Source organism: Narcine bancroftii, chromosome 9 (assembly GCF_036971445.1).
Source record: "Narcine bancroftii isolate sNarBan1 chromosome 9, sNarBan1.hap1, whole genome shotgun sequence".
Classification (NCBI taxonomy): domain Eukaryota; kingdom Metazoa; phylum Chordata; class Chondrichthyes; order Torpediniformes; family Narcinidae; genus Narcine; species Narcine bancroftii.
In genome coordinates, this window is record NC_091477.1 from 33171386 (window position 1) to 33185131 (window position 13746).

The 13746-nt window shown below is 41.8% G+C and overlaps 1 protein-coding gene across 1 annotated transcript; it reads right to left on the reverse strand.

Annotated features, from left to right (window-relative positions):
* Positions 1 to 515: 515 nt before the first annotated feature.
* LOC138743535 (putative uncharacterized protein ENSP00000383309) lies at positions 516 to 1739 on the reverse strand. The gene has a single exon (XM_069899027.1). The coding sequence runs from the start codon at positions 1737 to 1739 to the stop codon at positions 516 to 518; it is 1224 nt and encodes a 407-aa protein (XP_069755128.1).
* Between the last annotated feature and the right edge of the window lie 12007 nt (positions 1740 to 13746).

A 13746-nucleotide genomic window follows, 5' to 3' on the forward strand; every position in this document is an offset into this window, starting at 1 on the left:
TTCAGCCTCTGTGTCACTGGAATGTCTTATTTGAGGGAACGATGCTGGAGATGAAACTCTAAGGGGGGGGGTGGTGGGGGTGGACCTGGAGATGGTCTCAGAAACTTGGAATGAACCCTCACAGACAATACTGGTGTTTAAAGCCCCACTCAACAGTGCACTCAGGTTGCTTGTCCCACATGTAGTGGTGGGGGGGGGGGGGAACATCACCGTCACCAAGCCTGTCCCCGCACTGCTGCTACCAGACAATGCAATGTTCTGTCCATTCCTCCAGGACTGGTGGAACATGGGCTGTAGGAAAAGGAATATAATTTTAGAAGGAATATAATTTAAGAGGATGGCAGGAGGAAGAAGAAAAAAAAAGAAAATTGTGGATCTAAAAAAATAGCAGTAATACAAGAAGAATGTCAAACATATTCATCACTATCACTCAATGCAGTTTAAATATCCACTCACATGTATGGTAGTGACTTTAGGATCATTGAAAAAATATGCTACCCTTCCTACCTGTTGGTTTACTTGTGTCCCATACTGCATCTGGTGCATTCCCTGGCTTGTTGCCTGCATTTGGTTGGACACACCCACTGGCTGCATTTGATTGGACATTCTCCCAGACTGCACTTGATTGGACCTTCCCCCAGACTGCACTTGGTTGGACCTTCTCCCAGACTGCACTTGGTTGGACCTTCTCCCAGACTGCACTTGGTTGGACCTTCCCCCAGACTGCACTTGGTTGGACCTTCCCCCAGACTGCACTTGGTTGGACATTTCCCCCAGAATGCACTTGGTTGGACCTTCTCCCAGACTGCACTTGGTTGGACCTTCTCCCAGACTGCACTTGGTTGGACCTTCTCCCAGACTGCACTTGGTTGGACCTTCCCCCAGACTGCACTTGGTTGGACCTTCCCCCAGACTGCACTTGGTTGGACATTTCCCCCAGAATGCACTTGGTTGGACCTTCTCCCAGACTGCACTTGGTTGGACCTTCTCCCAGACTGCACTTGGTTGGACCTTCCCCCAGACTGCACTTGGTTGGACCTTCCCCCAGACTGCACTTGGTTGGACATTTCCCCCAGAATGCACTTGGTTGGACCTTCTCCCAGACTGCACTTGGTTGGACCTTCCCCCAGACTGCACTTGGTTGGACCTTCCCCCAGACTGCACTTGGTTGGACATTTCCCCCAGAATGCACTTGGTTGGACCTTCTCCCAGACTGCACTTGGTTGGACCTTCTCCCAGACTGCACTTGGTTGGACCTTCCCCCAGACTGCACTTGGTTGGACCTTCCCCCAGACTGCACTTGGTTGGACATTTCCCCCAGAATGCACTTGGTTGGACCTTCTCCCAGACTGCACTTGGTTGGACCTTCTCCCAGACTGCACTTGGTTGGACCTTCCCCCAGACTGCACTTGGTTGGACCTTCCCCCAGACTGCACTTGGTTGGACATTTCCCCCAGAATGCACTTGGTTGGACCTTCTCCCAGACTGCACTTGGTTGGACCTTCCCCCAGACTGCACTTGGTTGGACCTTCCCCCAGACAGCACTTGGTTGGACATTTCCCCCAGAATGCACTTGGTTGGACCTTCTCCCAGACTGCACTTGGTTGGACCTTCTCCCAGACTGCACTTGGTTGGACCTTCCCCCAGACTGCACTTGGTTGGACCTTCCCCCAGACTGCACTTGGTTGGACATTTCCCCCAGAATGCACTTGGTTGGATTTTCCCATGGACTGGTTCATCCTGCTCTCATAATCTGGTTCCCTTGAACACCATCATGGGCCTACAAAAGAAATACACATCCTATAGAAATAGGACATTTTCATAAAAGCGATGTGAACGTGAACTATTTCAACAAAAGTCACAAATTTCAAAATTCTTCATATATTTTTTTACTTACCTGATAATTCCTGACCCGGAACATGACTTCCATACTACAGTTGTTAAATTGATGCTCTGGGACCTGGAGGATTTCTGTTTCAAGGAATCTCACAAATTTCTTGACACGCTTTTGGTGGTTTGACAGAGGCTGGTTGATGTTCCTCAGAAGATTCTGTACCCGGACCAAAAGCTGAAACACACAGGCCAAGTGTAAGGAAATGGAGAAAGAAGATTTAAAAAAGGTGGACAAAAATATCAGTACAGTTCAACACGCTAGATTAAACTGGTGGAACAGAGTACAAATAAAAAGGATGGGGGTGGGGGGATGCATCAGATCGCAAGAAGATGACAATGCAAATCATATATTAACATGGTATTTCCAAAAAAGCAATCTGAACGTCAATTCACACAAGATGACAATACACTTAGAATGGGTGTTACCTCTGCCTCGGAGACATCACCATGTTCCTTCCGCATCTTCTTCTGCCTCCTTCCTTTGGTGCAAGTGGTAGTAGCAGAATTGGTGCTTGTGTTTGGTTCAGGTGGCGAAGAAGATTCCACACTTGATCCGACACTGATGGCATCATCATCCTCCTCTTCTCTGGAGTGGTGGCCTCTGCCAAACTGTAGAAGAAAATAGGAAAATGTAATTATGAATAATGATCGACTGCATCACATGACACAGGACTGTATGTGGTATAAGAAGAAAGTACAATTCATGTCTCTACTTACTGAATGAGTCTCATGCGCGAGATGCCTATACCCCTCAATGTGCTTCCGCAGAAATTTGTACCTCTCTATGATGAAGGCTTCCTTTGCAGAGATGGTATGTGCAGACTACCCTGACTTCTTAGTTGTGTATCAGTTGAATCTTGTCCTCCTATTCCGCAGGTGCACTAGGAACTGTGCATCTAAAAAAATAACAGTATTACAACAATTATATTAGACATATTCATCACTACTACTTTCGCTACATTTTTAACATATTTTTGCATGTATTTATTTTAATGCAATTAAATATAAATTCAATGCAATTTAAATATACACTCACATGTAGGTAAGGGCTTCTTGATCTCGAAGATGTTCTGCATATCAACAAGAAGGTTTCAACTGCTGCCTTCTTGTGTTGGTTACCTTTTTATCTTGCATGCGATTTATTGTAAAATTCCAGATGATCCTCCCATAAGTCAGCCATTGCCTCTTGATGCCCCTCATTCCAATCATATTGCTTTCTAGTCGAATCACTGCTGGAACCATCTTCCTCATCTTCTCTAGCATCAACTGCTGCCTCAGCATCCACAAACTGTGCAGAAGCTGCTACAACTGCTTCATCCTCCTTCTTCTTGCCCTTCCGGCCCCCACTGCCCTTGGGTGGCATGGTGGAAGGACAGTACTACTCTGGAGTTGGAGCTGTCCCCTGGCAAGACAAGAAGGTGGGGCCTCTTCCAAGGCAGTACAAGGAGCAGCAGCAGCTGCAGGAACAAGTATCAGATGATGAAGACCTTGACCGGGATGTACCTGTGACTTGGACCAGGAGTGAAGGCATCTCGATGATGCCAGCACGCACTCAGTCACATGATCTCTAAGTCAAGCAGCGTCACAGAGACATCGCCGCATCGTTGCCACAACGTCATCGCAATGTCTTCTTAGTCTCCTTGGTCTCCAGCAGGTCTTGGAGACGTCTCCCCAGTCGCAGACAAAATTAGTCTCCACAACGTCTCCAAGACCTGCTGGAGACTGGAAAAAGTCTCAAAAAAAAAAATCGAACTTGTTTGAATTTCCCGCAACTCCCCGAAGATCTGGCTAGTCTCCGGAACTAACGGAGACTCGAATCGCCACCAGGTCGCCACCTAGTCTCCAGGCCAATGAGATAGGTCCTTTACTGATGCCTTCCACCATCTCAGGAAACTGTTTCCAGTGGTGCACTAGAGTGAGAAGGGTGTATTCTTACATGGTTACAAAATAGTTCACATTATTCCTGACCATATAACAGCAATGTTGTTAATTTTTGACCTTGCAACGGTACTGGATTGTAGTAGACTTCAACAGGGATATTATCTGAAGGATCCACTGGCAATTGGAGTCAGGTGACTCAGGCAGCTGCAGTTGAAAGGCTCACATCAGCAGGAAGCTGATTGGGCAACAGAGATCAAGTCATCTTGTGATACAGGGTGGTATTAATTTATTTCAACTCAGTAGTTTAGGGGGATGATACTGTTGACTGGAGTTCCACACAGTAGTGAGTAGGAAATTTACAACTAATTACAGTTTTTTTCTATAAGATAATATTTTGCGGTATATGAGGAGCAACTGTATAAAGGACAGAATTCGAGGACTTCTTTTAAGTGCTCTTTTCAGTCGTCTCAGACTGCTGTGGTTTTTTTAAAATCCATGGTGAGTATTTCTTCATTATTGGTTCTTGGTACAGTGGATCTTCTGGTATTTTGGCTGTTGGTTGTCACTATAGCGGTGAGGACTTGAGGTACATTATGTTTATCAGTTCTCTGCTCTTTCTACATATTGTTGTAAAACATGAAAGTTTGCAGGCTCCATGACTGAAGTAAAACAATGCTGGAGAACTAGTGGAGAGAGCTGCATATTTTCTTTCTTTGTATTCACTTTACATGTATGTTCAAACATTTAACTGCTTGTAGATTTTTCTTTCACCTTGAGACATGTTGGAATTTCTATTTCAAGAATAGCTTAAAATTTGTGATTAATTATCTCCTAAACATCTACATCCTTTGCATCAAGCCAATCTTGGTGTTTTCACTTTGCACTGGTGTTGATTCTGATAGACCTAAGAACAATCTGTGGCTCCCTATAATAAGAGCACTTCCAAAATCTCTGCCCTGAATCCTCAACAAGTTTATACTCTGACCATTCAAATGACTCTTGGCTCAGACTCTCGGTCATGATCTCAGTCTGGCAAATTGCTGGCCAAACCTACATCAAGATGTAGGTCCCCCTCAAGCTTGGAGTCACACTCAACCTTCCCACCATCCTCTCTGGACCTCCATTGTATGCTCCCCAATGGTGAAGTGCCAAAGCAAAGGCCTTGCCTGTTGCACAGTCGAGGTGGAGCCTTCTACTTTGAGGCTTGTGCACTATTGAATTTCCCAGTGCTGAGCGCAAGAGCAAGCAGAGTCTGTTTAATTTCCCGAAGGAGGAACAATCCAATTTGTAAATTGCTGTGACCTGAGCTATTCACAATATAGTGCTTGAGATCTAATCATGCCTTGAATAGCTATAGAAAGCTTCCTCTCCTTATATACTTTAGTTATAATGGTTAATATTAATTCTGATATTTTGTACTTGATTGCTACATTTTCAAGATCTATTTTAGGTTTTATTGAAATTCTATAATTTCCATATTTTCATCACTTGCATATTACCTTGATCTTTGCTTTTCTATTTCAAAATGGATTTCCTCTATTTGCCTGTGCCTTTTGACCATTTCCTACTGTAGTCCACTCATCAGCTACTGGGTGGGAAAGAAATGGGAATGCCCACATAATTCACTCCCAAACCTTTACAAATTAGAAAAACACTGACTGCTTTTCTCAGGATCAGCCATCAGGAAGCTTGATATTATCCAGGTTACAGATTGACACAGCTTTGATCACTGGAGACATCGTGATCTCTGATGCACAGTGGCTGTATCATATGCCTTTCATAAAATGCATTAGAGGGAATTAACATTGATTTCTTCAGTCTCTGTTGATGCTCCCCATCTCTTTTGTTCTGTATCCTTATCTCCTTTCCTTCAGCTTCCTTCCCCCCCCTCTCTTCATGTCTCTCTCCCTGTCTCCTTTCTCTCTCTCCCTGTCTCCTTTCTTCCAGCTCTTCATTCGCAGAGCTACACACTCCCCTAATCAATTCTCAGCTTTTCTCTCCTGCCCTTGCCATGTCCACCTATGGCTTGCCTGTTGTCCTGTGCTCCTCTTCTTACTCCTTTTTGTCTCCTCCCCAACCTTTTTATTCCGGTACCTGTCTGCTTTTTTTTTGCTCATACCTTGATGAAGGGTTCAGACCTGAAACTGGTTATCACAGATCATTGGGGAAATCCGAGGTGGAGTGGGTGAGCAAATTTAAGTTCATGGGAGTCACTATCTTGGAGGATCTTTAATGGACTCTACACGCTAATGGCATTGTAAAGAAAGCACATCAGCACCTTTACTTCCTCAGGTGTTTGCAGAGGTTTAGTATGACATTGGAAACTTTGGCAAAGTTCCACAGAGGTGTGGTGGAAAGTGTGTTGACTGGTTACATCATGGTCTGGTATGGGGACACCAATACCCCTGAGTGTAAAGCCTTGCAAAATGTTGTGGACACAGCCCAGGCCCTCACAGGTAAACCCCCTTCCACCACTGAGTAGTCTACAGGAACACTGCCGTCAGAGAGCAGCAGTAATCCTCAAAGATCCACACATGCTCTGTTTGTGCTGCAGCCATCAGGAAAGAGGTGTAGGTGCCACAAGACTCTCACCACCAGATTCAGGAACAGCTGCTACTCCTCCATTATCAACTTCTCAACAACAAACTCAATCAGGGACACATTTAAGGAATATGAGCTCCCATTTCATTTAGTGTGAGTATTACTTTAATGGCTAGTACTGGCTGTGACCATTCACAGCTGAGGAGAAACTGGGTGGCAACATCTAATAGACTGGACCCAACTTTGCTACTTTGGAGAGGAGAAGGAACACTTGTGCTTTTTCCAAGGACTCAGGTGGTGAGAGAGTCATGTAGGTGAAACACTAAAGAAACATGACATTATTGACTAGCAGCCATCTTATTGATCACGGAGCAGGAATGACTCTGATATTGAACAATTTGGCTGATTCTCCTTGTCGGGAATTATTGAACCACTGTGACCAAAGGAAAGGTCACTATGATTGATTTGTATCTGGGGATTTTGGAATCCGAATGGAAGTCACCTGTTTCTTTTCCCTATGCAAGGGAAAGGGGAGTTGTGACAACTGTTCATATGGAAGGATTTATTCTCTGGAAGAAATTTGACAAGAATTTGTGGGTTTTTGGCAGTGTGGTCACTCAGTCTCTCCCATTTCTAAGACTGAACTTTGGAATGACTTTGCAGAATTGTGCCTAAGCTATAATGGTTTCACACACTCACGCCATTGTGGCTGCTCCATGACGGAACAACATTTATTTTTGCATTTTTTGTTTTTTTTTTGTTAAACTTCTCTGTTTTGTACAGTCATTTGTTTTTATTTGTTTACATGTGTACATTTTTGATCTACCAGTTTGCTGTAATTCTACCTGGTCGGTAGGAAAAAAGAATCTCAGGGTTGCATGTGATGTCATGTATGCACTCTGACAATAAATATGAAATCTGAATATAACGTCACCTTCTATAGATTCTGCAGGGCCTGCTGAGTTTCTCCAGCACTTCTCTTGTATTTACTACAATCTCAGCATCTGAAGAATTTCTTGTTTCAGTCCATAAAATGCTTTAGAACCTTCTAAATCTGTGGTCTCTACCTCCAAGGAGGACAGGACGAGCAAGTGCATAGGAAGACTGCCTCTTGAGGTTCACTCCAAATTGGACATCATCTTATTTGGGCAGACATCACTGTTTCTTCGTGATAGCTGGATCAAAGTCCAGGAACTTCCATTCCAATATCATTGCAGTGTACTTTCATAAACAATTCTGCAGTAATTGATGAAGGCATCACATCCCAAAAATGTGAACCGTACAAACGAGAAGGAATCTTTAGTAATTTATCCCTTCTTTAATAAAGCATTTCAGTTGTATCCTCAAAAATACAAAAGTTATAATGCATTTTAATTCCTAATATCTTTTGGCTTCTCTAAGTAACAATACATATTGCAATGGAAATACTTGTTTCAATTTTTAAAGAAATGTATGGGTTAGATTTATTTAACTTTGAACTCCACACAATAAAGATTCATCCATATTTGAAATGTTCATAATAGGAGGTTTTATGTGTAATTACTTTGCATAGAGATGAACTCACATTAGTAGGATTGAAGTAACGAATAAGAGTTGAGTTGGGGTATTTGAAGATGTGTGGGTTAATTTGGCATTCCCTAGTCTTGGAGTATATTGAAAGGAACTAAACTATGACAGCTGGATTAATTGACATTTATTAAATACAGGCAGAGTTGAAAGCAAAGATGGCTCTAAAAGCATTTACCTTTACAGTCTGAGCTGATGTTTCATCGTTGCACAATTTTTGTTGACTTGTTAGAAATCAGACCACAATATGTGAAATGTTAATGGGTTTATTTCTGCTTAAAAGAAAATTCTTCATGTTTGCCTTGATAAAAACTGTACTTGTTATGTTAATTTTTTGCTGGCTGCATCAACAAGAAAGTAATTTGGATATGCTCCCAGTGCTTCAAGCAAACACCATTTCTCATTGTGACTTGTTTAATGACGAATAAGCTGATGACATGTTTATGTATTAGATATTCAGTTTTATTTTTCTTCTGCTATGCATTTTGTGTCAATGTTCTTGAACTTTAGTACATGCCGCTTACCGAAAAAGCTTTATTTTAATAGAATAAATTTTTAATTTTTTTTAAAAATCACACGGTCTTTGGTTGAGATTTGAAAAATAAAGGTATGGAAGTTTTGGGCCATCTTTAGAAATCACTGAATATCCCTCGAGTCCAAGTCTAGGTACCACACCAAAAAGGTAACTGGCACTTTCCAAGAAGAGGCATAACATTTGAGAGCCATGGTTTCCCTGATTCCTTCCCTGGAGTAAATATAACGAAGCAGGATTATTAAGTCAAAGGGGGACTTTAAAGCAATCTGCACAGTTTAATAATGTCATGTAGTGAAAATATTTAACACTATTCTTGTTAATTTTCAGATCCAACCATGTGAAATCCCAATAGTCTGATGCATCTAATCCATAGCACACAGTGTGATTTTTTTTTTTAAATAATAATTTTGAGCTCTCTCCAAGTAGCATTTATGCATACTCCTATAATGAGGGAGATAAATGCAAGTTGTGAAAGAAATTTATAATTGATACAAAACCTACAGGCATTGATTAGATTTCTGCTAGCAAGTAGCAAACACTGGGGTTCAAGAAATAGCAAAATCACAACATTGCCTGCACATTTATTGACAAAATAAATAATGATGGGCTTTAATCAAAAGGCAGGCATTACTCAGAGTCAAACACCATGGAAGCAGGCCCTTTGGTCCAATTTAACCACACCAAACAAATGGAAAAACATTGATAAATGTCATACTGGTCAGCATCTTGCACCCCTCTCTAACTGGATTCTGGACTTCCTAACAGAAAGACCCTGGTCTGTCCAGATTGGTAGCAGAACATCGAGCACTGTCATGTGGAGCACTGGCCTATCTTGGGACTGTCTGCTCAGCCTGCTCCTGTTCACACGACTGATCCACAACTACATCATTGCATCCAGCTCATCAAATTTGCAGATGCCACAACAGTAGTTGGCTTCATCAGTAACAATGATGAGTTGTGTGACAGAGAAGAGATGGATGGCCATAAAATGTATTGCAGTTATCTGGATGTCTGACTTCTGGTCATAGCCGGATGGAACGTGGAAGTGTATAGTGTATTCTTCTGGTGAAAATGACTTATTATTCTTCTTTCTAAAATTATGTTTTTGCAGGTATGGCAGCCATATTTGCATAATGCAGTTTTTAATATTTAAGACAACAATTCTATTTCCAAGTTTTTATGTCCCTGTCCTTTCCTATATTTGAGATCCAGGTAAGAAGAAAAGTTAGACTTTCTGGACAGGATTCCAGATCCCGACAGCTCCTCTTCTTTCATGATTCCTTTTCTATATTTACTTTTTCTATTTTCTACTTTTTCTGTCATGGGACTTGTTTGGGAGGGAAGAGGGATGGGGTTAGTTGGAAACATGAACAACCTGTATCAATGATTTTTTTTTTTGTGCTTTATTCTATGTATAATTCTATGGTTAATATTTGAAATTTGTACCAGAATATTAAACTAAAATATTCAAAAAGACCGAGGAGGTGGAAGATCTCGTGATATAGTGCATGAGTAACAACCTGAGCCTCAATGTAAACAAATTGGAGGAGATGATCATGGACTTTGGGAGGATCAGAAGCAATCATCCTCCACTACACACTCTATAGTGGAGGGAGTGTCGAGAACCAAGTCTCTTGGAGTTCACTTAACTGGTGACCTACTGTGTGTGCACAACATCGCTTCACTTGTAAGGAAGGAGCAACTATGACAACACTCCCTGAAAAGACTGAAATGGGCAACGCTACTGGCCAGCATCATGTTAACCTTCTACAGAAGCTCTATTGAGAGGGTCCTGGCCACCTACACCACAGTGTGGATTGGTTGCTGCAGAGAAGATCAATCCACAGGACCATAAGAGTGGCAGAGAAGATCACTGGAATCTTCCTCCTCCCCATCGATGTGATCTACTAGGATTGGTGTCTGAAGAGAACATGCAAAATCATTGAGGACCCCTTCCACCCTGCACACAGCATCTTTCAGCTGCTCCCATCAGGAAAAAGATGCAGGAGTATCAGAGCCAGCCTCACCAGGCTGAGGAACAGCTTATTCCCTTGGGCAGTGAGAATGGTGAATGAGCAAAAGAACTGCTCAAACTAACCATCTGAGAATTTCAAATTTACGAAACAAGATTTATTTATTTATTTGTATGTTTGAATACTTGTCCTGTGTATGTCACAGATGAAGATTTAGGAAGGACCATAGACAGGGGCACATCCTTTGATCCTGGCAATGAAATTTTTAGGCAGAGTTTATCTGCCACGGCCTAGCAAGCTGGGACAGTGATAGCCAGGTCCTCGGGTTGTAGGTGTTGCATCAGAGTGCCCTTCTTCAAGATGGATGGCCTGACAAGGCAAACTAGACCCTTCTGTCCGCGTTTGAAATCAGTTTTCCTTCTAGACTGGCTGCCAACAAAGGCTACCCATCCAGTTATGGATGCCAGACACTCAATTGTGCCATGATGTAGCAAACTCAGTGAAAATGGGGGACACTGAGGTGTTGCTATGGATGTAGCAATGTAGGAGAGGCTATTTGCAATGACCTTTTGCATATGTATTTTGTCTGTATGTGAATTTTGTCTGGTTGTGTGTCTGCCTGTTTTACACCATGGACCAGAAAATGCTGCTTTGTTAGGTTGTAATTGTGCAATGAGATAATAATAAACTTGAAATCTTTCCATCAACAGACAAGTTTCTGTAATTCTGTGAGGTTTTAATGGTTGCATTAAACACTGCATTATGCGCTAGCTGCGACATGTCTTTCAAAGTTGTGATGTAGAAAATAAATAGTTATACAGAGATGCAGCATGGAGACCGTTTCTTTGGCCACCTCGTCCCTGCTGACCAACCATCCACTTTACGCTAATCCTTTGGTGAACCCATTTTTCCCTCTTCTTATCTATTTCCCCTAGTTTTTATGTCAACTATTGTAATGAAACGAATAAAAACAATTATAATGGAATTGTTAGCTTGCAGAATTCCGGCCCTGAGAACAGCTATGCTGAAGTAAAATAATAGCTTTCCTGAATAATACAGGTCACTTTATCGTTGGGTCTTGAGACATGTAGAAGATGAAAGATAAATGTAATTGTGGAGCTGGAAAACTTGTTAGGTGCTTATTGTGATGCAGACATATTCCTAGCTAATTAGCTTTGCCGTGTGATTGATAATTATCTGCACAGGGTCTTGTTTGTAGTTTTAACTACAAAGTGCACTCTGGACTGAATTGTAGTTAATATAACGTAAATACAAGAACTCAGCTGATCTCAGTGTCCATAGGAGGTAAAGATGTATATATATATATACCTGAGATTTCAGACCTGAGCCCTTCAAAGTACAAGCAAAAAGCAGGCAGGCATCTGAATGAAAACTTGGAGAGAAAAGGGGGAGGACTCCAGACCAACAAGCAAACAATGTTAATAGGATTAGATAAGTGGAGAGGTGAGAATTGAAATTTCTCCTGAAAGGAGAAAGAGGGAAAAAGGTAGAGAGCTGGAGGACAGAAATAGAAGTGATGTTGATGCCAACCATTTGGAGGTGCCTCGATGGAAGATGAGGTGTGGTGGCTCTAATTTGCAGGTGGACTCTGTCTCTCATTGTATGAGACAATGGAAAGGCATCATCAAGGAAATTAGACTGGGAACTGAAATGGATGCCACTGGGAGATCCACTCTTGTGGTAGACAGAGCCCATGTGCTCAACAAAGCAATTTCCCAGTCTGCGTTCAGCCTCTCTGATGTAGAGGAGATTGTAATGGGAGCACATGATGCAGTAGATGACCTCTGCAGATTCACAAGTGAAGTGTTGGCCTCAATTGGAAGGATTGTTTGGACCCCAAATAGTGGTGAGGGAGGAGGTGTGGATGATCAGTGCCAAGGTCAGTGGAGCACCTGAAACTAGCCATTGATCTGGAGCTCCTGAAGTGCAATATAAAGGATGTTAGGCTCATTGCATTGTTGGTGGATTGGTAGATTTATTACTGTATTATTGAATTTGTAATTTGATAAGTAAATGTGCAATTTTATTAGTATATTTTGTAGTTTGATTTTGTTTCTTAGTATTTTTGCTTCTTGGTGAGTAGTTTTAACATATTTGTATACTAAATTTGTTGGTGTGCCTTCTCCATCACTGATATGAATTCTTGGGGCCTGTCTGTACAAATACAGAGGCAATTTACATTGAACAATACACTTCCATGTGAGTGCTGTACAAAATGTTGGAGTATTATGCACAGTCCCAACTCTAGGAAAGATATCAATAAGCTAGAAAGAGTGCAGAAAAGATTCACAGGAATGTTACCAGGGCTGGTTGACTTGAATTATAAGGAGAAGCTGAATAGGCTGGGACTTTTCTCCCTGACAGGGACTTACAAATGTTTATAACTTTGCAAATAAACAGACTTTTCCCTTGGTAGTGAATATAAAAATGGAGCAAGAGGGAAAAGATTCAAAAGGGACCTGAGGGACACCTTTTTCCACAGAGAAAATAATGGGTATATGGAGCAAGCTGTCAAAGGAAGAGGTAAAGGAAGGGAAATTGGTAATGCTTAGAACATATCCAGACAGGTCCATAGATAGGAATGGTTTAGAAGAATGTGGGTCTAAAGCAGCCAAAGGGTCAAGCTTATTCAGCATGGACATTGGGCCAAATGGCCTGTTTCTGTGCTATAAACATTGACTCTATAACTGCAGCATTGGTGGAATAGTGTGAATACATTTCTGCAGACCTCTGCCCCATTTCTACAGGGTGGAGACTTCAAAAAAGCATTCATCTTTTTATTCTCCTTTTACTACTGTCTTTTATGCCTTTTTTTGTAAAATTACTACTTTAGTGACGTCGTCGTTTGTTCTATTGTCTTGTACTCACTAATGCTCAAAGGTTGGATATACTTTCAACAATAGTTCTTTGAGATAATATGACTCACTCCATCATTCTGAGTGTATCTTAAATCTATTTCTCAGAGATCAAAGACTGCCATCTAACTTGCTGCATCTTTAGCCTAATAACCGCCCTGTAATATTTTGAAAAAAAAACTTCAAACACACAAATTTGGAATGAGGAAAATAGATACTTCAGTTAAACAAGAAAGTCTGCAGATGCTGATTGTATTTTAAAACACGATAGTGTTTTGGGCCAGAGACCTTTGTCAAGGTATGTGCAAAAAGAAGGCTGGTATCTGAATGAAACAGGAGGGGGAGGGGAGGAGCACAGGCCCACAGGGAAGAGGTCACAAGGGTGGGAGGGCAGAAGAGAAAAAACCTAGAAAGGGATAGGGGGATGGGATAGTCTGGAGAGGGAAGGAGGAGCGAAACTGGAGGAAAGAAAAATTATATC